Source organism: Nanorana parkeri, unplaced genomic scaffold (genome assembly GCF_000935625.1).
Source record: "Nanorana parkeri isolate BGI_ZX_2015 unplaced genomic scaffold, ASM93562v1 scaffold122, whole genome shotgun sequence".
NCBI classification, from domain to species: domain Eukaryota; kingdom Metazoa; phylum Chordata; class Amphibia; order Anura; family Dicroglossidae; genus Nanorana; species Nanorana parkeri.
This window is the reverse complement of record NW_017306390.1, coordinates 1,518,786-1,543,590: the sequence shown is the minus strand read 5'-3', so window position 1 is coordinate 1,543,590 and position 24,805 is coordinate 1,518,786. Positions and strand designations below refer to the sequence as shown.

The 24,805-nt window shown below is 41.7% G+C and overlaps 1 protein-coding gene across 1 annotated transcript in view; it reads right to left on the bottom strand.

Annotated features, from left to right (window-relative positions):
* TSPAN7 (tetraspanin 7) overlaps positions 1 to 24,805 on the bottom strand; it is a 130,497-nt gene that overhangs the window by 9,513 nt on the left and 96,179 nt on the right. The window contains exons 3-6 of the mRNA XM_018553517.1: positions 14,342 to 14,416; positions 5,621 to 5,716; positions 3,393 to 3,548; positions 725 to 808 (exon numbers count right to left, since the gene is read on the bottom strand). Of these exons, the coding sequence (XP_018409019.1) occupies positions 725 to 808; positions 3,393 to 3,548; positions 5,621 to 5,716; positions 14,342 to 14,416 (411 nt within the window). The remainder of the gene's footprint in view (positions 1 to 724; positions 809 to 3,392; positions 3,549 to 5,620; positions 5,717 to 14,341; positions 14,417 to 24,805) is intronic.

Genomic DNA, 24,805 nt, shown 5'->3' with positions numbered 1-24,805 from the left:
CTCGGTACGATTTGTAAGCAAGCAAAAAGCACTTATAAAAATGGAAGCAGTAATTTTAAAGGAGAACTATGGGGTTAAGTCTTTTCCCCATTCCCCATTATTCTCCTTAGGGTAACGGGAGGACACAAACTAGCGTCCTCCCGTCCCCCTAGGCTCAGTATACCGCGAGCTGTAGGTCGCAGTATACTGAGACAGCGCGGTATACTGAGGCGCCGCAGCTGAAGCGGATCCCGACAATTATGCCGGGATCCGCCCAGCTGCGTGACTGACAGCTGGCTCTGCCTATCTAAATGCAGAGCCAGCTGTACCCACCCCCTCCCCCGTCTGTTGCAGAGAGCCGTGACAGGATCGAGAGGTGAGCGAACGCCAGTATATGTTCGCTCACCTCCCGATCTACTGAGCCGACCTGTGACAGTCTCATTGTCACAGGTCGGCTAGAACTATGAGGTGAGTGAAAATCACTCACCTCATAGTTCTCCTTTAAGCTAAGCAATGTAAATGGGAACATGCAACAAATATCAATTATGTGTTATCCCAATTTGGCCACAAAAGTGGAAATACACATTAAGCAGTTGAACAAATTCTGCTGTCTCTTTCTGTACTTCTTTTCACAAATAAACATTCAACTACCTGCAAAATATTTAAATTGCAAAGAAGAAGTAAATCTAGAGTAGAATATGACTTCTAAGAGCTCCAAGCAATACTAGAGGTAAAAAGTTTATACCTGTGAGAATGCAACTCCAAAAGCCACCCCAGCAATGATTCCCATGTTAGTTTCCATGAAGTTGGTGACGAGTTCATAGCAGCCCTGAAAAGATAAAGAAATGCAGTCATGTGGACATCAGCATGATCAGAAAAAACAGGAGAAAGAAGTGAGGAATCCAAAAGATAAGGATATAATTAAAGGAAATCTGCCTGGGAAGACATATGTAAACCATCAGTGTTGACCTAAAATTGCTAGGTGCTTAGCTGTCAGTCAATGACCTACTGTAACACGTATGCGGCATAAAAAGTCAGAACCCCTCACCACATACTTGCTTGAAGTGTTCAGGGCCCTGGAAACCATGACAGCCAGTAAACTAGCATCTGCTGGCAATGGCAGCCTACATGTTCCCCTTAAGTCAGGTGTCGGGGGGTGCATTGTTGAAAGCAGCAACAAAACATTAGAATTTCAACTAAAGTCTTCATCCAAATACTAAACATACATTGCAAGGCACGAGTCAGGGAGAAATGACTGATGATCTAATAACAGTAGTTACAAGTGCTGTAATACAATGAGTAAGACAGTTTTATTACAAACCTTATGGAAACATTATCAGCCATAAGACAAGTTACAAGCCTACTAGGATAATTCTCACACTCTGTCTCTCACTGTTAATTATTCATTATATCCCACTGCATTTCACACCATAGCAAATCACAAGAATTAATTATGTTTCATAACTGTACAGCACTATTCTGGTGTACTGTTAATAATACCATAAAAATTAATCTGTTCAAACGTTTTATTCCCCCTAAATTATTTCAGCAATTACGCACATATCATCCATGTTCACGGACACAAACAAATTACTAGCATTAACTCAAATGTTCACTTTGAGAGATCCACTTTACAATATGTGTTCTTTCTTTTTTGTTAAGCGGAAGCTATAACCTTTTCTTTTAAATGTGTGTATATATATATATATATATATATATATATACAGTATATAAATAAATGAAGAGAGAGAGAGCGAGCATGTGGGTCAGGGCAAAGATTGAGAGAGCAGATGGGTCAGTACTGTGTGATTGAGTTAACATATGGGTCAGTTACTGTGAGACTGAGAGAATATATGGGTCAGATACTGAGACTGGAGTACATACTGTATGTGTCAGTACTGTGAGATTGAGAAAGCAAATAGGTCAGCACTGTGAGAGTGAAAACGCACATAGGTCATTACTGTGAGATTGAGAGAACATATGGACCAGTACTGTGAGATTGGGAGTAGATATGGGTCAGTACTGTTAGAGAGTATATGGGTCAACACTGTAAGCTTGAGAGAGCACATGGGTCAGCAATGTGTTCGTACATAGTACATGAGAGTGAATTTTGCAAACATATCAGTCTGGGAAATACTGATCGACATAGTGACCGGCTATACTTTTCTGGCTACTAGATCTCTGTGAGATTTGTCCACCAAATAAAAAAAAACAAGATCTTTGATTAATAATAATTAAGAACAACCCCTTTTTATTTAAATGCAATCGCCCAACATGATAAACTCCCCAGACAAAGGATAAATATATAAATAATACCCACAGTGTGGCAACAACTGTCCTCCACTGGAGCTAGACCGTAGTCCTCACAAAACATGATAAAACACGCTACTGATTAAAGATACTAACGAATTATCATGCAATACCATTATCAACAACCAAAAATTAAAGAGATGATGTCACGCTGTTACAATGTCTTTGTAAAGGGCCCCGGCACCCTTAATACTTACCTTATCATTGCCCCATGGCCACTTCTGCCTTTGCCGCAGCTGGCCCTTATAGTCTGCTGGTGTTCAGTCAGTGCTCAGGCCTAGCAATTGGCTTGTAGACCTGAGCACTGCTACAAGGTAGATAACACGCCCCCGCCCCCCATACCCAAAAACACCAGGTATTGTTGCAAGCTGTAATTGAGGCAGGGACACCTGAAAGTGCTGGCAAGGTGAGTATCAGGGGCTCGACCTGTCTTTTACAAACATACTGTCATTCAGATGATCATTTGCTGACCTTTACCGATTATACTTTTTCAGCTGCTATGGTGCACTTCTTTGGCTTCCATGCTTTCTGGCTCCCCCTGCACTACAGATGCTTTTTGAGATTCTACTTGCTTTAACCAGCATTCCTTTTTATGTTCTCATGTATCCTGTCTACTTTCACAAGTGTGGCTGAGCACTCCCAGTGTCAGTGCTGTACACATCCTGATAGGTCCAGCTGCTTACTAAGTAGCTCATTGTGAACGCTGTGCTTGAACTCCATATTCAAGCAAAGCGTTCTTAGCTGCTGAGCTGTCTTGTTCTGATCTCGCATGCCCCCCCTCTTGTCCTGGCTCTTGTTCTTTTTCCTGACTAGGGGTTTGCTCCATACTTTGATTTTTAAGTTTGGTTCTAGTTACCCCAAGTGAAAACCTCTGCACCCTTTCCAACTGCACTTCCATTTCATCCTCTGGCACCAGATTTATCTGGGTGCAATAGTCTGACCTTGATCAAAAATTACATTGCCCCCCTACCTAACAGTTTTTGAATTTAGCCCTCAATAATCCAGTATATAACCACCAAATTGCACATAAACATATACAAATGCAGACAATAGTTTTTTGTTTTTTTTTAGAGAAAAGATCTCAAATGTACCACAGAACTCACCCTTTGATAGACCTTATGTGGAGCAATAGTCATGTTGCGCATATCTGATGGATTGCAATCACTCATGTTGGAGCAGCAACTGGGCGGGATTCCATGTTCAGGAAAATAAATGCTGCTGGTCCAGTTGGTATAACTCTGAACACCACAACAATTCAACTGTAAGAAAAGAGAAAATAATAAATACAAAGAAGCATGTTATGTATTGTGATAGAATGAGGAAAAATACTAGCGATAAAAACAATAAGATCGGCATTTGGTACATTAAACAATATGATAGAGGATTTATCATAGGGGCTTACATATCCCTATCTATAGGCAGCGTGAGATAGCTATACATACATATCTAGTATATATTCATGTGATTGTACATATAATTACATATACATACACTCACACTTTGTCATTATAAAAGATGACTTAGTTTAGTAATCCCAAATATTAAAGTGAGCTGGTATAAAAAGAAACGTATATAAAAGAAACAAAAAATTATAATCTGTATGTAATAAAGTTTTTTTGAGCACTTTTTGGTGTGCATTACCAGTGGTCCCACAATGAAGGGGCAGCTCTGGGTTCTGTCATACAGATTATAATTTTTTGTTTCTTTCCCTTTCTCTTTTTCCCTCTTTTTGTCCTGTAATATTTTTGTTAATTTCACTGTACACTCTTTCCATTTCTGCATCCTGTACCCCATATGTCATCTCAGGTTGTATTTTGCCTTCATATAGTGCAACAGTGACATACCATACACCACAGTATACTTATTTACTGTCCACAATACATTACATAATGTTTATTTGCCAATATTTACTGTTGCCATGAGCACCAACACTCATTCCAAATTGGTCTATGATGTTTCTTTTGTTGCTTTTGTATTAGATAACAGCCTGTTATGACCAGATGCCACCTTAATGTCTCCTATGCTTATTCCATTACATTTTTAATGCTGCTGGCTTTATTATGCATTATTTCCTGTTTTTAGCCTTAAATTATGGCCACTGTGGTTGGTAAGGAGCACTTCCCCCACTGAAGGAGCCGGAGACCACGGTCCTCTGTCCGGTTTCACGCACGTGCAAAATAAGTACCCAAATAGAGTACTTAAAGTGACACAAAATCTTAAAAATGCATTCAAGTACCTTAACCATTAACAAAAATGTATCTTATTTGTGTATCACTCATCTGTAGATCCTCAAATCATCTCTGAATTCATGACCAGAGTGTCCTTCCTTCTGGATGGTGGCTACTTTGTTCCCTATGGTCTTTGTGTCCAAGGTATATCCCACCGCACTCCTGACCGGAAACAAACCCAAAACTCAGGTGGGTTCCGATGCCACCGCAGATGCTTCCGCCAATAGTACAAAATCGGTAAATGGTCACTTGCACTCCAACTTGATGCAAAGTCAATACCCCTTATTGACTGGGATAGTGTCACATTTCTAGCGACACCTCGGAACCAAGCGGCCCCTTCCTCAGGCAAACATAAACCAAGCGGACGCTTCTTCAGGCAAACATTTTATGTTTGCCTGAGGAAGGGGCCGCTTGGTTCCGAGGCGTCACTATAAATGTGACACTATCCCAGTCAATAAGGGGTATTGACTTTGCATCAAGTTGGAGTGCGAGTGACCATTTACCGATTTTGTGTTGTAAAGTAGTCACCACTCCAAGCTCGCTCCCATGATGGACTACAATCTCACGTTTAGTTTACTAATTTTTATTGACATTGTAGTCCATCACGAGAGGGAGCTTGGAGTGGTAGCTACTTTACAATACACACAGGGACTATGGGGAACAAAAGTAGCCACCCTCCAGAAGGAAGGACATTGTCAGCAATTCAGAGAGGATCTACAGCTGAGTGTTTCACAAATAAGCTATATTCTTGTTAATAGTTATGGTACTAGAATGCATTTTTAGAATTTAACTCCTGAGTTTAGTGTCACTTTAACTGTGTTGTTACAATGTAGCTTGCGGTATACTGAGCTTAGGGTAACGGGAGGACACTAGTTTGTGTCCTCCCGTTACCCTAAGGAGAACTATGGGGAAAAGCCCTGACCCCATAGTTCTCCTTTTAATATGGCTACAAGCACCTTATGCATATCAAAATACTTGTAATGCTGGTATAGAAATATAATAATTGTATTCATTGTTGTGATAAGGTTATGTATAAAACTCCTGCCCCAGCTCAGAAACTATGCATAACTGAAGGGCAAAAAAAGCACAAAGTTACCACTTACACTTTTCTGAACATCATCAACTGCACGACTTCTTTCATCATTGCCGTCGTAGTTCTGGATAGCTTCAGTGTATGTCCTAAGGAACGTATCCTTGATCTAAATGAAAACACAAAGATGAAAGAAATAAGTAAATCTATACATCTTCCCATGTTGTATGCAATTTTAGAAGTGAAATTACAGTGTGAATTTTAATCCTCTGTCCTTGAGTAGTTTTGGATCAAACCGATTTCATGCAATTCACATCTTTCAAATGTGGATAAATATGCACACAGATAATTCAGGAAACCATCCTAGGATGTCTTGTATGGCTCCAACTAAGCCTGGCATATACGCCCCAATAAAAGCAAGCAACAACCTGTGCATTAATAAGCAGAACCAACTGATGAAAGCAATTGTAACTAGTGAGCGTTTCCGTTTCACTGATACCCAGTCATTTTCTTTTCTGTAGACAATAACTAAGCATTCACCACACGTCCACAATCAGTCAGCCAAATCGAGATGAGGATTTTGGCATGCAAGACTGCCGAGGATGGGAAGATACCAAAAGTAACCCTATTTATGCCATAACAGCAGAAAAGTCTGCACAGAAAATCTTATTAATGCGCATTCACAAGACTGAAGCCTGTCTCTGTAGTTAAAAGTCCAACTCTAGTCAAAAGCTCTATTTAGTGTTGGATACAATGGGGAGGTTTCAGAAGCCCTATCAACATTTTATTGCCTGCGCCCCTGTTTGGAAGATTTGACAAGTTTCAGATAAAACCAGAAGTAAAGGGAAATGTTCCTACTTCCTGTTTATATATTGTATATTACACAAAACAGGAAATTAAGAAAAACCCAACAGGGACACAGAGTACGTATGTTTGGGAAACTTTCAGGATTTTATTGCCGTCTGGTCTGTGATGGGCTTTGCACAGAATAGGGGGAATAGAGGAAATCTCCTTGATCAGGATCAAGCCTGCTATTTAAAACCAGAGATTTTCAACCCCAATTCTAAACTATATCCAGAACAAAAAAAATCATTTTTGGGTGAAGCTGGGCCTCAGCATGGCCTATTTCTCAATATTGATGAGCCTGGGCTTGGTATCAAAACTGAGACTGCCACCTCTCCCCCGACCCAATGAGTTGTGGAAAATGTCATCCCCTGCCCCGCAGTTAAATGTCACAAATAGGCAGGGAGTGGAGGCACTGCAACTGCCTCCACTGATTGGGCTGGGAGTAGGGAATGGTGGTCATAGATTTGCATGGGCTTGGAACTAACCCAGTTAGCTTGAGTTTGCCCAACCCAGCTCAAAAATGTGACTGCTACCCACTCCCACCAGCCCAACTAGTTGCGGAAAATCATATTTTCTGCCCCACAGATATACATCACAAACGGCAAGGAATGCACCCGTTCCACTGTTTGGGCCAGGGGGGAGTGGCAGATACAGTTTTGAGCAGGCTTGGGTGTACTCAGGAAAACTGGGTTTGGACTAAGCCCAGGCTCATCACTATTTCTAAACCTAGAAAAAAATATAAGAAATATATATCTAATAAATATATATCTAATTTATAAAAAAATAAAAATAAAAAATATCTTAAAGATTAAACAGCAGTTTTTGCATGATGTGCCGTCTCTCTTACTGGATGAGTTAACACACTAATAGACATAAAAACAGTATGCTGCCAATCAGATGTTCTGCCTCCTAGTAATGTTCTAATAAGCCTATTATTATTAAGTTATTTTCAAGGAACAGGATAGAGACATTGCTTCATTTATAAAGTAACCTCTTGACTTTGTCATTCTGGAACACTAAATTAGAAGTCATCACAATTGTAGGTCTGTGACTTGCCTTCTGCAAGAAAAATCAAAGCATTCATAAATGACCAGTGTAAGTCGGAGTTTTGTAAAGGCAAGGTTCACAAGATAATTTGCTGTAAGAGCAAAAAGGGTCATCTGTCTTTCAAAAGACATGAGCAGTGAACAAGGCAAACACAAAATTAAAAAGAGTATTTCGATAATCATCTAGAACCTTGGTTAGCGACCCCGTGTTCAGTTGGTCGCCGCGTGCCTTCCACTTTTCTAAGTGAGAGGCTCCTCAGCCTCCCCCTAGTGCAGCAAAGTCAGTTCTCACGCCGAGCAGCCATTCAGAATATGCTGCCTGGTGCCGAATTTCAGCTTGAGACGGAGTGGGGTGAGGTGGGGTGGGCTGGAGCTAGGGCCGCGAGGGAGCTCAATCCATACATGCATTGCTCACAATTCCCTCACGTGCCCTGTAGAGGTGCCTGGACCATAGTGACGTCAAATCTGGCTCCCGCCACCTCTACAGGGCACGCAAGGGAACTGTGCAAGCAATGCACGTATGGATGGAGTTCTGCCACTCACACAGCTGGGTGGAACAGTATTTTCGGTATCCGTCCCAGCTGCGGCGCTCTCAGTATATCGCGGGCAATAGCTCGCTATATACTGAGCTTTGGGTCACGGGAGAAAGTTAGTATATGTCCTTTCGTGACCCTAAAGAGAACTATGGGGGGAAAAAACTCACCCCATAGTTCTCTTTAAATTACCAAGGACAAATGTGGGTCCTGAGGTTACACAGGTTGAGAACCACTGATCTAGAATGACCACTGTTTACTTGCACAGCATATGTTTGCTCCTTAAAAATACATTCAAGTACCTTAACCATTAACAAAAATGTATCTTATTTGTGTATCACTCATCTGTAGATCCTCAAATCATCTCTGAATTGGTGGTGACACTGTCCTTCCTTCTGGAGGGGGGCTACTGTTGTTCCCCGTGGTCCCTATGTGTGTTGTAAAGTAGCCACAACTGCAAACTCGCTCCCGTTATGGACTACAATCTCACATTTAGTTTACTAATTTGTACTGAAGTTGTAGTTTATCACAGGAGTGGCTACAACACACACAGGGACCATGGGGAACAAAAGTAGGCACGCTCCAGAAGGAAGGACAGTGTCAGCACCAATTCAGAGATGATTTGAGGATGTACAGCCGAGTGATACACAAATAAGTTACATTTTTGTTAATTGTTAAGGTACCCATACACCTTACGATTATCGTACGATAATCGTATGCGATCGACTTTTCGTACGACAATCGTAACGTGTGAATAGAGTGCCCGACCGATAGTACTGTACAATCGTACGACTTTTGAGGGTCAAGCATGTTTGAAAACTTTGGTCGATCGTACGATGTTCGCATGGTTGGTGGCGTTTCCGTCTGTCAAAAGTCGTACGATTAACACTGCGCATGCACAAACGAAAATAATTGCGGTCAATTACCACAAGTCGTCCAGGTGGTTTTTTTTTAACTACCGCTTATTGAACCTTGCAATAATCGGGGCAGGATGGGGCCATCGTACGAAAATCGTACGACGGTTCGATCATCGGACGAAAAGTTTCGTCCGATAATCGTAAGGTGTATGGGTACCTTTAGGGTACTTGAATGTATTTTTAAGATTTCACTCCTGAGTTTAGTGTAACTTTAATGGACTCCGTCACTAGGTGAAAGGGGAAAAAATTGCTGCTGGTATTAAGTATTGGCATCTTACTGGCAGATTTACTTACACATAGCTGCAGAAGCCTTCCAAACCTTTCTGTTCCAGACCATGCTGGGCTGTTCTGACATGCAAAGCTCCAACACATCTGTGTAGTTTTGGAGGTTTCCATTAAGCCCTCATAGACATTTCTTTGGCCCATCGCTATGATGGGCAGTGTCAATGGCTGAAAGGAATGCACAGGAGGTAAGAAGCGACAGACACGTTTCAGAAAGTTTAAAAGCTTTGCCTGTCAGAATGACAGAAACGTTTAAAAGGCTGTTGTGTGTATGTGTAGGCACCATTAGATTTTCCCAGCAGATTGCTATTGGCTGCTTTAAGGGTATCTTCCTTGAGAGTAAAACAGCCGCAGCAACCCTTTTCCTTTAGGCTGGGTTCACACCTGGGAGTTCCTAATAGGCGCACTTTATGCCCGCTTTTGCACTTGCGTTTAAAGCACCTTTTTTTTATCCAATGAAACGCGCATTTTTTAACCTCCCTGGCGGTATCGCAAGGGACGGAAGCCGGATGCCGACAGCGGCCGGAGGACACAGCGGGGATCGCGGACAAGGTAAGAACTACGCTGTATTCCCGAGTGTGGCTCGTGGTTACTGCTTTGGTACATTAACCCCGAGCCACACTCGGGAATACCAATGGATACGCACTGAAATCTGCCCCTACGTGCGAAAAAGAAGCTCAAGTACTTTTTCACGCCTAGGGCGTTTTTCAGCGCGACAAAAGGGGCTGAAATACGCCTAGGTGGGAACCATGCCCATAGGGATTATTGGGTTTTCACCTCTTGAGCGTTTTTCAGCGCTTCGATCAGCGCTGAAAAACGCCCCGGTGTGAACCCAGCCTTAGTGCAAACCTGCATGTTTGCAGAATGATCTATTAAATAGGAAGATCACCTAGTGGGCAGTGCCGCCATCTATCGTCTGTTGGCAATTTTGGTCTGACAGTGACACATGAAACCGTTTGCTTACAGTGACAATAACCAGGATTGAGTCAGACAGCTTTTAGGATTACTGCTATCACCATGTTTGCAGCCTTTTCCTATACATGTGCTAGCTGGTCTGTCACTTAATAATGTAAGAGGATTTAGAAGTCACGGAAGAGTTTGGGCTTTGCATGCTGGGAAAAGATTGACCACTGAAAAAAGAAAAATCAATTTTGCTCACTTCAATATCACAGTTAGCTAAACATACTTCAGTCAGCCTTAGTTATCAAGGCATTCCAGCATGATCACACACACACACACACACACACACACACACATATATATACAGTATATATATACACACACACAGTCATGGCACCCCTGCATTTCTGTCAGATAACAAGCCACCTCGCGCAGAAAATTGTTGCAAATACAAATGTTTAGGCATTCTCATGTTTATTTCTTTTGTTTCTATTGGTATGACACAAAAAAGTGGAAGGAAAAAAAAAGCAAATGTGACACATTCTGTGCAAAACTCAGAAAATGGACTGGACAAAATTATTGGCACCCTCAATTAATATTTGGTAGCACAGCCCTTGGAAACAAATAACTGAAATCAATGGCTTTGTGAAACCATTAATGAGTTTCTTACACCTCTCTACAGGAATTTTTGACCACTGTTCTTTCGCCAACTGATCCAGGTCTCTCAGATTGGAAGGGTTCCTTTTCCCAACTGCTGTTTTGAGGTCTCCCCACAGGTGCTCTATGGGATTCAGATCTGGACTCATTGCTGGCCAGTCCAGTACTATCCAGCCCTTGGTCTGAAACCATTTCTGGATGTTTTTTGATGTGTGCTTTGGGTCATTGTCCTGCTGTAAGACCCATGACCTCTGATGGAGACTCAACTTTCCGACACTGGGCCATACATTTAAAAAATTCCATTTGAATATTGTTTTTTAAGAGTCTCTAATTTCAAAAATAGTACAAAATTTATTCTCAAATTTCATAAAAACAATTCATAGATCCCTTTAAAAACGTACAATGTCATTTGCTCGATTCTGCCTCATTGCCACATTTAAACAGATTATACATAGTTCCAATTTTCCATATACTTAAGGTACACTGGCCAGCAATGAGTCCAGATCTGAATCCCATAGAGCACTTGTGAGCTGACACAGTTGTACCCTGTGCCTGAAGGTCAGCTTGAATTTGTCTGTGATTTGATGGAGGTTCTTTATCCACCATTCGAACAATCCTTTGTTGCAATCTTTGATCAGTTGTTCTCTTTCGTCCACATCCATGGAGATTAGATACAGTGCCATGGGCTGTAAACTTCTAGACAATGTTGCGCACAGTAACATTAAGATCTCTGGAGATGGACTTGTAACCTTGAGATTGTCCATGCTTTTTCACAAAAACTTAGAATGCAATTATTTCTTGCAATTTGGAGAAGGTGCCAATCATTTTGTCCAGTACATTTTTAGAGTTTTGCGTGGAATGTGTCAGATTTGGCTTTTTTTTTCTCTCCACTTTTTTGTGTTATACCTATACAAACTATTTTCTGCGCGAAGTGGTGCATTATCTGACAGAAATGCAGGGGTACCAACATTTTTGGCCATGAGTAAATAGATAAAAGGTGGGAAAAGAAAAGTAATTTTCAGTTTCGGCCTGACAAATTTTGCAGCAGCAGGTGCGTTGTGGTGCCATTCATTTCAATGGATCCCAAATGCACCGCCCGCAGTGTGATTGCCCGCACTGGAATGTGCGGTACAGCAATTCCCTGCGTTCCAGTGCAGTGCAATATCAAAAAAATGGCATACCGTTTTATTCTGATGTAAACTTTATGTCTGTAACGCTGATGTATTTTATTTAAAATAAATGACGGTATAATTTTTTTTCTTAATTTTATCCGATTAATCGATTAATTGAAGTTAATAATCGGCTAACTAATCAATTATGAAAATAATTGTTAGCTGCAGTCCTAGATAACTATCCTTAATTAAAAAAATGTTTTTAGGCATGATCAGTCATATTTTCAATATCAATGCCAAAATGTCACGATTTCTGCCAGGGTATGCAAACTTTTGCGTACAGCTGTAAATAGGGATGCACCGATACCGTTTTTTCAGTATCGAATACTGTTTTTTTTTATTGGTATTCGCCGATAGCGAATACCGATACTGACGTCCCGAGTTAGATTGGCTAGGAAGCTGGCTTCACACTGCCTAGCGACACTGCGAGGCAGCCTGGCTTCCTGACCAATCAGGGAGCCGGGAGGTGGGTCATGATTGGTCAGGAAGCCAGGCTGCCTTGCAGTGTCGCTGGGCAGCGTGAAGTCGGCTTTCTAGTCAATCAGGAAGCCAGCTCCATGCTCCCTCGCGGCACTCCCAGACAGAGGGAATCTCCCTCTGACTGGAAGTTCTGCTATCGGGGTAAGTATGAGAACGAGCCCAAATGCTCAGTATCGGCACAGATAACAGTATTGGTATCGGTGCATCCCTACATCTAAACCTTCCCGTTTAGATTAGAAGCTCTCATGAGCAGGACTTTTCTAACTAGTTTACCAGTTCTTAGATGTGGTGGCTGCATTGGGAGGGGGGGGGGGGGGGGTGAGGTGGTGGTGGAGTGACGCTGCCCTCTGCATCCTCTCCATCTGCCCACCTGGCTTAGTGTCCCCCCCAGCTCATGGCAACCAGTGACATCAATGGTTGCCAGGAATTGGGTGGGACACTGGCCAGAGCGCTCTAGGTTGCTAAGAACTGAGTGGAGAGATGTGTATGGCCCTTACACATCTCCCAGCCTGGTCTTAGCAATCTGGGATGCTCTGGCCAGACAGGGGGCAGCAGGCACAATGCAAACATTGTGCAGCAGAGCAGCCACGTGACCCAAAGACAAAAATACCAGACTACCTAGATTGCCCTCCGTTTAACAAAAACCAATACACATGTACCATGTAAATCTAATTTCACTGTTTCAAAAAGCGACAAAAACCTCTTAATATGTATGTGCAAAAAAATACAGTTAAAAATGACAAGGAATCCAGCCTGCTTTGTTTTTCTGCATCTGAGATTAAAATAACATTTCCTGCTCACACCCGTAGCCTGAGCCGCTCATTACCATGCTGGCATAGCAAACATGCCTGAATGGCCTGAATTTACTTTGTGAATGAGAACACAAAGAACGCATACACTAAAAACAAGAGCTTCCCAAGTGTATCGTGTTTTCCACTTCACATCACAGGGTGAAATCAGACTTGAACTTTGCATCCAGTACACATCTCAGCTAAATACACCCTACAGTGAAAAGCTAGAGGTCTGCTTCCACCAAGGTTTTTCACATGCTTGGACATAATCTCTTTTATACTACCTGGAAAACATTTACTATTTACAAAAGCTGTATTTTATTGCAGCATGCAATATCACCCAGTTTTTTATGTTATTTTTTAACATGGCAAGCAGGTTGTGGAGGAAGGAAAAAACATTATTATTTTGCCGTTACAAAGGACAATGGGCAGTGGTCAAACAAAATCTAATCTCTTAAAGTGGAAGTAGAGGCAGGATAATAAAAATATTGATAGCAAGTAGGGAATTTTGGCAGAAGAATCACGTAAAGTCTCTTCTGCACAAAAAAAATTCTTCCCCTCTCCCCCCGCACATTTGTATTTTCTGTGTACAGTGAACGGCACTTGTGTCATGCAGTGTACATGCTCAGCCCACTGAGACTTATGCCAGGGAGGATGTAACTCATGTGTGCATGCACAGAAGTTACATTATTAGTGGCCACCCAATGGCCAAAGAGGATATCTGGGAAGGGTAGATGGGGGAGATGGCAGTGGTGGGGACAGAGCAGGGGAGCAGAGATCATCCCAACAGCACAGGAGAGGGGCACACTTGTAGGCCAAGTGTGCCCTAATGCGCTTGTATGCTGTACATACTTGCATATTAGGGCAAAACCCCGCACTTCACTTTACTACCACTTTATGTGACCGCTCAGCTTCAACTAGCAGTTTCCTCAGCTTGGCCTCTCAAAGGACAGGGATAAATCAATGAGCCATACAACTGCAGTCATTTATTGTGGTTTGTTGGCGCACCATTATATGCGAATGTGGGGTAAGTTTGTACATTACAAACAGGAAAAAGCTAATTTGCAGGTTGAATTTATTATTAATAAGTAGCTTCTGAAGAGCATCTTAGATTGTTCTATACTCCGACATACCAAAACAGATAGAAATGTATTTTTTGTTTCCACTTACCTCATGCCGGAAAACAAAGCCTGAGATTCCAGCAATCAGTTCAGCCAGGAACACCAGGGATAGAAACATTGCATACTGTAAGACACAGACAGTGAAAAGAAATGTCAGGGCACATAAAAAATACAGTACAGGTAGCATAGTTTGATATTATGATATATATATACGGTAGATTAGAGAACCTAGATGTTTGCATGTAACACATGTACCTTGATAATTGCATAGCACAATGTTTGACATCTGTCCATGCTCTGGTTGCGCTGGCCATTTACCATGCAACTCATGGGGGGTGATTTACTAACCTAAACTCACGCACGCACTAGGTGCATGTGATTTTTACACAGCAAAACGTATTTATCAACCAAAAAGTCTCTAAAAGCATATTTCCACTAATGCCATATATGGAAAAATCATGCACATGATGCATATATAATGCTGCTTCACAGTTTAGACAAAAATGGTTAGCTCATGCATTTACATGCCTGCATTCATCAACGCAAGCAACACAACATAGAGCTAATTTACACATCACCTTGCAAATTCATGCAGGGCTTTGCACAACACACCTGCTGGGTGTGTACACACTACAAAGGTGTCTAGATTCCACCCTTAGATCATGCTGGGAGGGAACACACTACAGAGGTGTATACATGTTCGTGGTGTGTTTATAAGGTTAGTAAATCAACCCCATGGTGTTACTCAGCCCCCATCCTTGCTATCTACATCTTGCAATACCAAAGCCTAACTAGGAAATGTTTCTTCTGTGCCCCGATGCTGTTATAGCACCAGGGGGCCTGGGAGACACCATGAGGTGCAATGGTAAATCGCCAGGAGTTCCCAATGCTTATTACTGGACAACTAGCATGTAGACAGATGTCAAACATGGTTGCTATCCATTTATCAAGGTACATTAGTTATATGGCTGTTAAATGTTTAAAGATCAATTCTTGGACGACCTTCTACTTGAGGAATTTGTGCAGTTCTAGGAAAAAAGGGTATATAACCAAAAGCAGAAAGAGGTACAGCTGTATATTTTTCTAAACAGTGTCTTCAAGATCAGTCTTGGCTTAGTTCCTCATATCTGTCAATTACTTGGCTCATTTCTTCTTTGCTCCATTCCTGCTAGGGATATGAAAGTAGAGATCCCCAACCTGTGCCCCAATAAGTTATCCAAATCCTGCTATAACAAATGACAACAAGTAACAATAACCATGACTAATAAGAATGACTAATGACACAATGGGGGTGATTTACTAACCTAAACACACGCACACACCAGGTGCGTGTGATTTTCACACAGCAAAACGTATTTATCAACCAAAAAGTCTCTAAAAGCATATTTCCACTAATGCCATATATGGAAAAATCATGCACATGATGCATATATAATGCTGCTTCACAGTTTAGACAAAAGTGGTTAGCTCATGCATTTACATTCCTGCATTCATCAACGCAAGCAACATGACATAGAGCTAATTTACACATCACCTTGCAAATTCATGCAGGGCTTTGCACAACACACCTGCTGGGTGTGTACACACTACAAAGGTGTCTAGATTCCACCCTTAGATCATGCTGGGAGGGAACACACTACAGAGGTGTATACATGTTCGTGGTGTGTTTATAAGGTTAGTAAATCAACCCCAATGAGTCAACTTTGTCAGTGTTGCATCTTCTTGCATCATCCACCTGCTCATTGGATAAAGGTGATTCATTATGCAGCCTAAAGGTAGACAGTAGACACAAGAAGCTGCAAAGGTGAAACACAAAACAGAGGTGTCACTGACTGGCTATTCAGTGTGGTAGAGGGGTATGACTCCAAAGACCAGTTGAATAGGATTACAAATCTTTTGGCAGTTTTAACAGTTCCAACTCCACTGTGTATATAGTTGGTTGTCTGGAGTTCAGCTCTAAGCAAGTGCTTACAGGTTTCCATGAGATACATTAGCTGATGTACACAGATGGCTTCAAAGCAACTGGTTACAGAGCAATCACCTAAAGTACCATACAGGGGAAAGCAACAAAAGAAATGTACAGAAAAATCCTTGCAGTCCAGGATAAAGCGCAACAGACAATCATTGGTGACTTTTCTATTTCTTTTTGTAACAATGTGTATAACTCCTATCAGAGGTGTTTGCAGGAGCCTTAACGTGTTTCCATTTCAGGCTACTAGACAATTCGCTGCCAGTAGAGAATGCAAAATGTTTTTTTCTCAAAGTTTGGAGAGGTCAAACTCAAAAATGAAGGACAACATACATGTTGTATATTAGGTGTGTTAGGAAGCACTAACAATGTGCGATATAGGTCTAGCTTCCTGTAAAGATTAGGAAGTGAAATTGGGGTAAAGTCAACAGAGCATCAGCAAATAGTGATAGTTTAAAGCCCAACCCTGGAAAATGTGGCATCATCATGCTGCTGCAGTTCTGAAGCCTGAGCGGAGCCCTACCACTTACAGCCAATGGAAAATGTGCACGTCACTCAAAGGACGATCTCCCTCTGTGCTCTAAAAGATAGAAGACCCAGGACTTGTCACATTACCTGACCACAGATTAAGTAAAGAACTTAGATTTATTTATTTTTTTAACTGCTCCAGCAAATAGCTAGATAGGTTGTGGGTGTGGAACTTTCTATAAAAGTGCTTTCAGCTATTTCTTTCATGAACTATAAATCACAAAGGAAGATGTATATACAATCTGTTCTTACTGTTATGAAGGCATGTGCTTGTTCTATTAATAACCGATGAAGGACAGTAATATTCTTTAGAAAAAAAAGATTGAGATTTAATAGGCGTTAACTCCTTATGTCATAGAGGATATTTAATAAAAGTAAATGGATGCTCATGTGGTTAAATATTTTTCCCATTTAAAAGTTTATTATAGTTTACAACACAGGATAACGTACCAATAACTTTACAAGAAACAATGGCAAAAGATCACATGCAGGGGTAAACATACATCAAGTCCCCTCACCGACCGCAGCTTCCCCTTACTGGTAACGTTCTTTTTCCACTGGGCTCAGAATCACCTACCACATTCGCTTGGTGGACTTCCCACAAGATAACATGACTCCATGGTGGAGGATGGTTCCATTCGTTCATGGACTTATTTCCAGAATAATTTACAAGCTCCAACAACTGAGTTCTTTAAATATTTACAACTTAGGCATTGGATTTCCTCTGTGTTTTCTTATATCCCATTTCAATTGGATTTGACTATGTTTGAGCATATCTGTTTAAAATGTCCTACAACTCCTAAACTTATTTTTTTAATTTATTCCCATTTAAACTGTTTATCAGCCCCTGGTAATCATAAATATGTACTGAATTGGGAAATGGATTTCGGAACGACTAAACAACTGAAGGAATGCCATCAAATATGGAGATCACCAATCAACTGTTCTATCAATATAGTATTATACGAATATCTGTATAAGGTGCAGTAGGTTCAGGAGATAATAACTCTATCTCGGCTCTTCTGTTTGTTGCATAAGCAGCCCTTTACTGAACAGCTGTTTCGATTTGTTTCCTGGTTGTGCTTCAATCCAAAGAGAGAACCTTACTTGTGCTCCAGCAGATAGAGACTGTCTGCTCCCCAGGCTCCAGAGCCTGGGGAGCCTGCTTATGCAGCAAACAGAAGAGCCGAGATAGAGTTATTATCTCCTGAACCTACTGCACCTTATACAGATATTCGTTATCCTGGACAAGCTAACCATCCTGATGCTACAATCTCCATTTCAGGAGAAAAACAGAATTCCTCAGCAGGATTATAATCTCCATTGGAGCAACTGACCCGCTAATATCTTCTTTCCACTTTGGAGAAAACCACCACTAGAGATAAGCATGTGTTCAGCAAAGGCATATGTCTGCGGCTGGGAGTAAAAGCCGAGATGAGGCTAGAGATCTCCTGAACTATCTGCATATCAAGCCGAAATTCATTTATATCCATGGTAAAACCACTCCGATCCTCCTACTTTGTTCTATGTGCGAACATACACAGTACTGGGAGTGAAATCCATCAATTTTTTCTACCTGTATGATATATATTTTTTCATCTTGACTGCTTCTTTTTGCATTTCTCCATACACGTGTATGACGGGATCTGACATCTCCTTTCCAATCTTTGGGAATCCAATCCTTATATCTTCATAAAGTGGAGTTTTTCAGGGTGTGCCCTCTAACCAATGTTTATCCACACGCATTTTTTCTTATTTATTAGCCGTATGCAGCCACTTATATGTTTGTTGATGTTCTTTGATATGGATTTGTTGATATATGTGCAATTTTAATATATATTTAATAAATAATTTTCTACGACAAATATAAAGTGTATGGTCACAAAATTTTTTAAACAGTGGTGGGATCCCCTTTTTCGGGGAAAAATCGTTTTTGTTAACATCCTTTTCCCCTTCTTCCTGGGATAATAGGGCACCTGCCAGCAGAAATTCTGATTCCGATTCTGGAAGAGAGGTTGAAGGGGCAGGCTTACCAACCTGCAGTCCACCACCTCGAAAAGGGTAGCAATTCTTCCCATGAAATCTGACATGGTAGCAGAAATCTCCTTTTTAGAGAAGAAGTTAGTGGAGGATACAACTAAGGGTGCCATAAGACCTGAGAGGATGGCAGGGAACCCGAATGAGGACAGTGGTCAGAACCAAAGGAACTAGGGCCCACTGGCAAAGCTCAAACTATACCTGGTAGTGTTGGAGCCAGGCTACTCCCTCCTACCCCTCATACCTATTGGCCCATTTTTATGATGGAATGCTTTACAGGCCAAAAGGAACCTCTAGGAACAGTGCGGGCAGGCTTTGGCACTAGGTAGCAAGTTGTATTTAAATGTGGTCACAAGCTCAGCTGGAAAGGGAAGGAGACTTTTAGTTTAGATGGACATCTGGGGGAACTGAGCATTATAAGCTGCTGTACAACTCTACTGATAAAAAAAAGTAATGTCTTTATCGCAAAGGATCCGGCTACCGTCATTTCTGCTTTACCTAAAATTAGCATCTTTGTTTTTCTTTTGGTTTGGAGAGACAAGTCCCTAGTCTTCCGAAGAACACAGTAACACTGTCTATAGCCTTGTAGCATGATTTTGTAAAAGTATGGTAACATATCTGTGTACAAACACACATGTTTGTGCAGTGCGTATACAGTATACATGTTTATGCAGTGAGAAGACTTGGCAGACATTTTCTGTATGAAATTGCAATAGGCCAGGAAAATCTATTTGACACAATTATCCACTCCAGATTGGTTTTCTAGGGGTGTTTGCAGAGGGCATATGCTGCCCGTAGACATAATAATCGTTTCCTAAGCCAACCATAATCAACTGAATTGAGCAATGATTATTACACATCTATTGCCGCCTTAAGGTTCTGTAACTGGAAAGTCTGTCTCCTAATCAGCATTGCAGGGGTGTATCTAAGTCAGCTCTCTGCTGCAGCTCCCACACAATGTACTGACAAAGAGAGCACAAATTAATTGGTCTATCTGAACGAAACACTGTGCTTACTTTGCTTGCAGGCTATAAAAAGAGTTTAAGAGAGTCATGGGAAAATATAATATGTCAGTTTTAGGGATCTCTTTTGAAGAGTCCTGGAAATGTTGTGGGGTAAGGGAAAACGTAATGGCCATGGTATATAGAGCTCATTTATGAATATATAATTGCAAGCGAAATGCAAATTTAAAAAGTTGGGATGGCTTGTTTGGCTTGTTGTTTGGTTGTTTGGCTACAGAACTCCTCTTATATTCTATTAAATCACTCTAGGGAAGTTTAGAAAAATGCATGGAGCGGACATTGAAGGTACCACCATCACGCTGCCTTAAAGCCCCACTCCAAGCAGCAGCAAAAAATTACATATGCAGTGGGGCCTTCCCGCATTGCTCATTAAAGCCAAATGCTCATTAAAGTCCAGGAAAATAAATCATTTACACACTGCACTGGGTGTGCAAATTATCATCAAAAAGCTGTGTGTTATGCATGGAAGGCTGTGCAAAGTATTAAAAAAAGTTATTGCAGCATTCCACAAAGCTTCCAGGCACTGAAGGGAGTGCGGGATGTGACGTGAGCAGTGAAGTACCCTGTCCTTCCTCACTACTTTCCCATTCACAAAATGTCTTGTATTTTTTTACAAAGCATTATGTGATTGTTGGAGGAGGAGAGGAGGGGTGGTGGTGTGACATCATTTATGCAAATTGTGTATAAGCATGTTTACGAAATGCACAAAATGCATGCATTAATGCACATCTGATGCACATATCCTTAAGTGCAACAGGGACATAAGTCTTTGAGTTGGGTAACTCACCAATAACAATGTGCTCCCAGTTTAGCATTGATCTTAACAGTTGTTAAAGTGAAACTGTAAGTGGGAAGACCATGGTAGCTCTTGGTATAATACAGGAGCAGGCAACCTTGGCACTCCAGCTGTTATGGAACTACGAGTCCCATGATGCATTGCAAGATCCTGAAAGACACAGACCTGGCTCTCAGAAGCAGAGGCATGATGGAATTTGTAGTTTCACCACAGCTAGAGTGCCAAGGCTGCCTGCCCCTGGTATAATACATTGCATACTTGCACATTATGGCAGACTGACCTCTGGGTTTGCTCTCCTTCAGTGCTGACAGCCCCATGCTCTTTTTTTGTCAGGTCATAGCTGCCATCTTCTCCTTTGCTAATCTTCCAGATAGAAGTCTTTATTTCTTTGGCAACTGGGCGGTCCAGTGCTGTTGTAACGCCTCTGCATAGATAAGCATGTGTTCAGCAAAGGCATATGTCTGCGGCTGGGAGTAAAAGCCGAGATGAGGCTAGAGATCTCCTGAACTATCTGCATATCAAGCCGAAATTCATTTATATCCATGGTAAAACCACTCCGATCCTCCTACTTTGTTCTATGTGCGAACATACACAGTACTGGGAGTGAAATCCATCAATTTTTTCTACCTGTATGATATATATTTTTTCATCTTGACTGCTTCTTTTTGCATTTCTCCATACACGTGTATGACGGTAGCTGTTATGGAACTACGAGTCCCATGATGCATTGCAAGATCCTGAAAGACACAGACCTGGCTCTCAGAAGCAGAGGCATGATGGAATTTGTAGTTTCACCACAGCTAGAGTGCCAAGGCTGCCTGCCCCTGGTATAATACATTGCATACTTGCACATTATGGCAGACTGACCTCTGGGTTTGCTCTCCTTCAGTGCTGACAGCCCCATGCTCTTTTTTTGTCAGGTCATAGCTGCCATCTTCTCCTTTGCTAATCTTCCAGATAGAAGTCTTTATTTCTTTGGCAACTGGGCGGTCCAGTGCTGTTGTAACGCCTCTGCATGCATGCTGGTGTTACATTGTCCTAGCACTTGGCGCTACTCTCTGTATGTTATAGATGCTGGGAGTGGACCAATAGTGTAGACTGCACTGCATAAGCGAGCACAAGCACGGTGCACAAAACCTGCTAGCAAACTGAACTAAATGAGCTTTTTGTCAAAAGAGACGTACAAAATATCTTCTGCCAAAAACTACCTTCTAGCAATGTTTTTTTCCTCACTTTTGTTCTACTTTATGTAGAACTCTGGGCAAAAATGTTCTTAACCCTTGCAGCGGGGCTACCAGACCCCCCCACACTGCAAGGGTTAAGTGCTCATTTTCCTCCAGGTGCTAAAAAAAATTATCCTCATCTTATCTTTAGACCGATCTCCTCCTCCGCTGCAGCAGTAGTACAAGTACTTGTCAAAATGCCTTGTTTTTTCCGCCCTCACCCTGCAGCGCCCTTAGGCGGCCGTTTGCCTTGCGGTAGCGCCGGGCCTGCATGTTTGTAAGATAAAAGCCGGACGGGCCCGTTCGGCATTGCGGTCATCAGAAGCCCGCCCCTCAGGGGGGCACGGCTTGCGATCATCGCAAGTACGATCTGCCTGTCAAAGATAGGCAGATCGTACGTTTTTTAAATGACCTTACAACCATCGCAAGACTTTGCATAAAGCTGGCCATACACCTTACAATTATCTGCAGATTTTCTGTGGTCAGATGGAAAAGGTGCAACAGATTCCTCCATCTACACTTAACTGTGTGGATGGAGTAATCTCCACCTGGGCCAATCTGTTGCACTTTTTCCATCTGACCACAGAAAATCTGCAGATAATTGTAAGGTGTGTGGGCACCTTAAGAATCCTCCAGTCAGTTTTATACACTGTGTATAGGACGTGAGGACACAGAGGGACCTACCATCATTGCTGCAGTGACAGAAGCAGGCTTCAGGGACTGGAGAAGCAGCCAGCCAGCTTGGGTGAGTAACTTTTTTTTTGAGCACCTTAATAAAAGCACTCCTGCAAGGGTTAAGTTCATTTTTGCCCAGAGTTCTGCTTTAAGAAAGGAGGCAATAATTAGAAATCAAGTGTTTACACTTTCTAGTGGCTAATCTATAAATCGTTATATTTAATACAACAACAGAAATATGGAACGGCAAGCATGTAAAAATGACCACATGATCTAGACTGCTAAACGGGGATCTGGGTATAGTAGCTTATGTTTGTGTTCCATCAGTCTGGTGTTAAAGAAATGAGGCCTTTTGTTAAATGCATGGATCTGCTCCATTGCTGCATACCTGGTACCCCCAAACTGTCCGAGTAACAGCTGGACCTATCCTGCTTAGAGGGTAACCCCTTGGGTGTCTAATTACTTATGCGGCGTGCCCATACGGTGTACCGAGTTTGGTTCTATGCTATACCTTATGTTTGTTCATAATTACTTATGCGGTGTGCCCATACGGTCTACCGTTTTGGTTCTATGCAATACCTCATGTTTGTTCATAATTACTTTCTTTGATTGATATACTTTTGCACTAACAGTATTTGATTATTGTACTGCATTGGAAAATAATAAGAATAATTGAATGAAAAAAAAATACAAATTAGGCCTGTGAGCCATTTAGTTAAAGAAGTATACAACGCTCAACATTTTTTCAGTAATGCATTCAGATCAAACAAATACACCTTGCCTAGAAAAATATATTTCTTTACATGTTTGCCAAAAAACTTAAAGTCATCATGTTTGGCTCCAACTTTCTTAGGTTTGCACCCCCTGAACTTACTGTCCAGTATAATATCACAAGGGACAGTACAGTCTGCAGCAGCTGTACAGCTTGGAGGAGAAAGAGGCGCAAGGAGCAGGGGATTGTCTTGCCTTGCTGTTCCTGTGTGTTTGTGGAGACACACACAGCTTACTAACACACACAAGGGTGGCTTTACAAAGGTGCCCATACACTGCTCGAATCTCGTACGAGAATCGGGCGAAATCCCGCGATTGTACGAGAATCGAGCAGTGTGAACGAAGACGTGCGACCGTTTCTACTGTACGGTCGCAGGTCTTTTGTCGAACCAACATGCTCGAAAACCAGCCGAGAATCGTACGATTGTTGTCGGGTTTCTAGCCTGCTCGTCCGATAGCTGCGGAACGGGCCGGTGTGCGCACACTGCCCGTTCTGCATTGCGGTCATCGGAAGCCCGCCCCGCTGATGATCGCAAGTACGATCTGCCCGTCCAAGGTGGGCAGATCGTACGAGCTTTCAATAAGCATACGACCATCGCAAGACAAAAGTCTTGCGATGGTCGTAAGGTGTATGGGCACCTTAAGACTCTACAAGGGAAAGGAGCCACCCTAAAACAGAATATCCGGGGCAGTGCTCAGGTGACCAGCTGATTCTGCAGGAAACTAAAACGTTTAAACATCAAGCAGCAGGATCCATTGTAAGTGATTTATTCAGCATTTAAAATGTAAAACCTTTTGACGTTAATATTACTTTGAAACACAGGTACCCAATGTACAGGTATGTACAGCACATAGGAGCTAGAAGTTGTAAATATTAGTAATAAATCATGGATAACAACGTCTCTTTAAAGAATATAACATCTCAATGCCAAGAGTGAGCTAGGTTATCAGCTGTTGTACTGCTAACATGCAGCATGAATTGTATTATTGAATACTATTAGTATGGAAAGAGACATGACTGTAGTCTTCAGTCTCTGTAGAACTACATATTTCATCATGTCCTTTATATTTTATTTAGCAATATGTTGCTGTGAGGCTCAGCAGTCAGTGAAGGCATTTCAGGCCATGCAAAAAGAAAAAAAAAAGGTGATCATGCAAATATGTGCCTTTAAAGCTGAACTCCAGGCAGAGAAAAAAGGAACACATTAATGCAGCTCTGCAATCGTTAATTCCTCATTAAAGGGCATTGTACAGCTTTTGTAAAGCATTATAAATGCACATAAATTAATATAAGAAAAACTGTGCTTTTTTTTTTTTTTTATTTGGGTCTGCAAAGCATTGCGAGCGTGATCAGTGGGTGATGGGTGCAAAGCTCTGGGACAAGGCCAGGAGGAAGTATTAATGGGCTACAAGTTGTACTCCCATGAGAACTACAAAACACTCTGCTGTAGTGGCACATGGGGTAGTATCTCCATTCACAGATCCAGAGCCA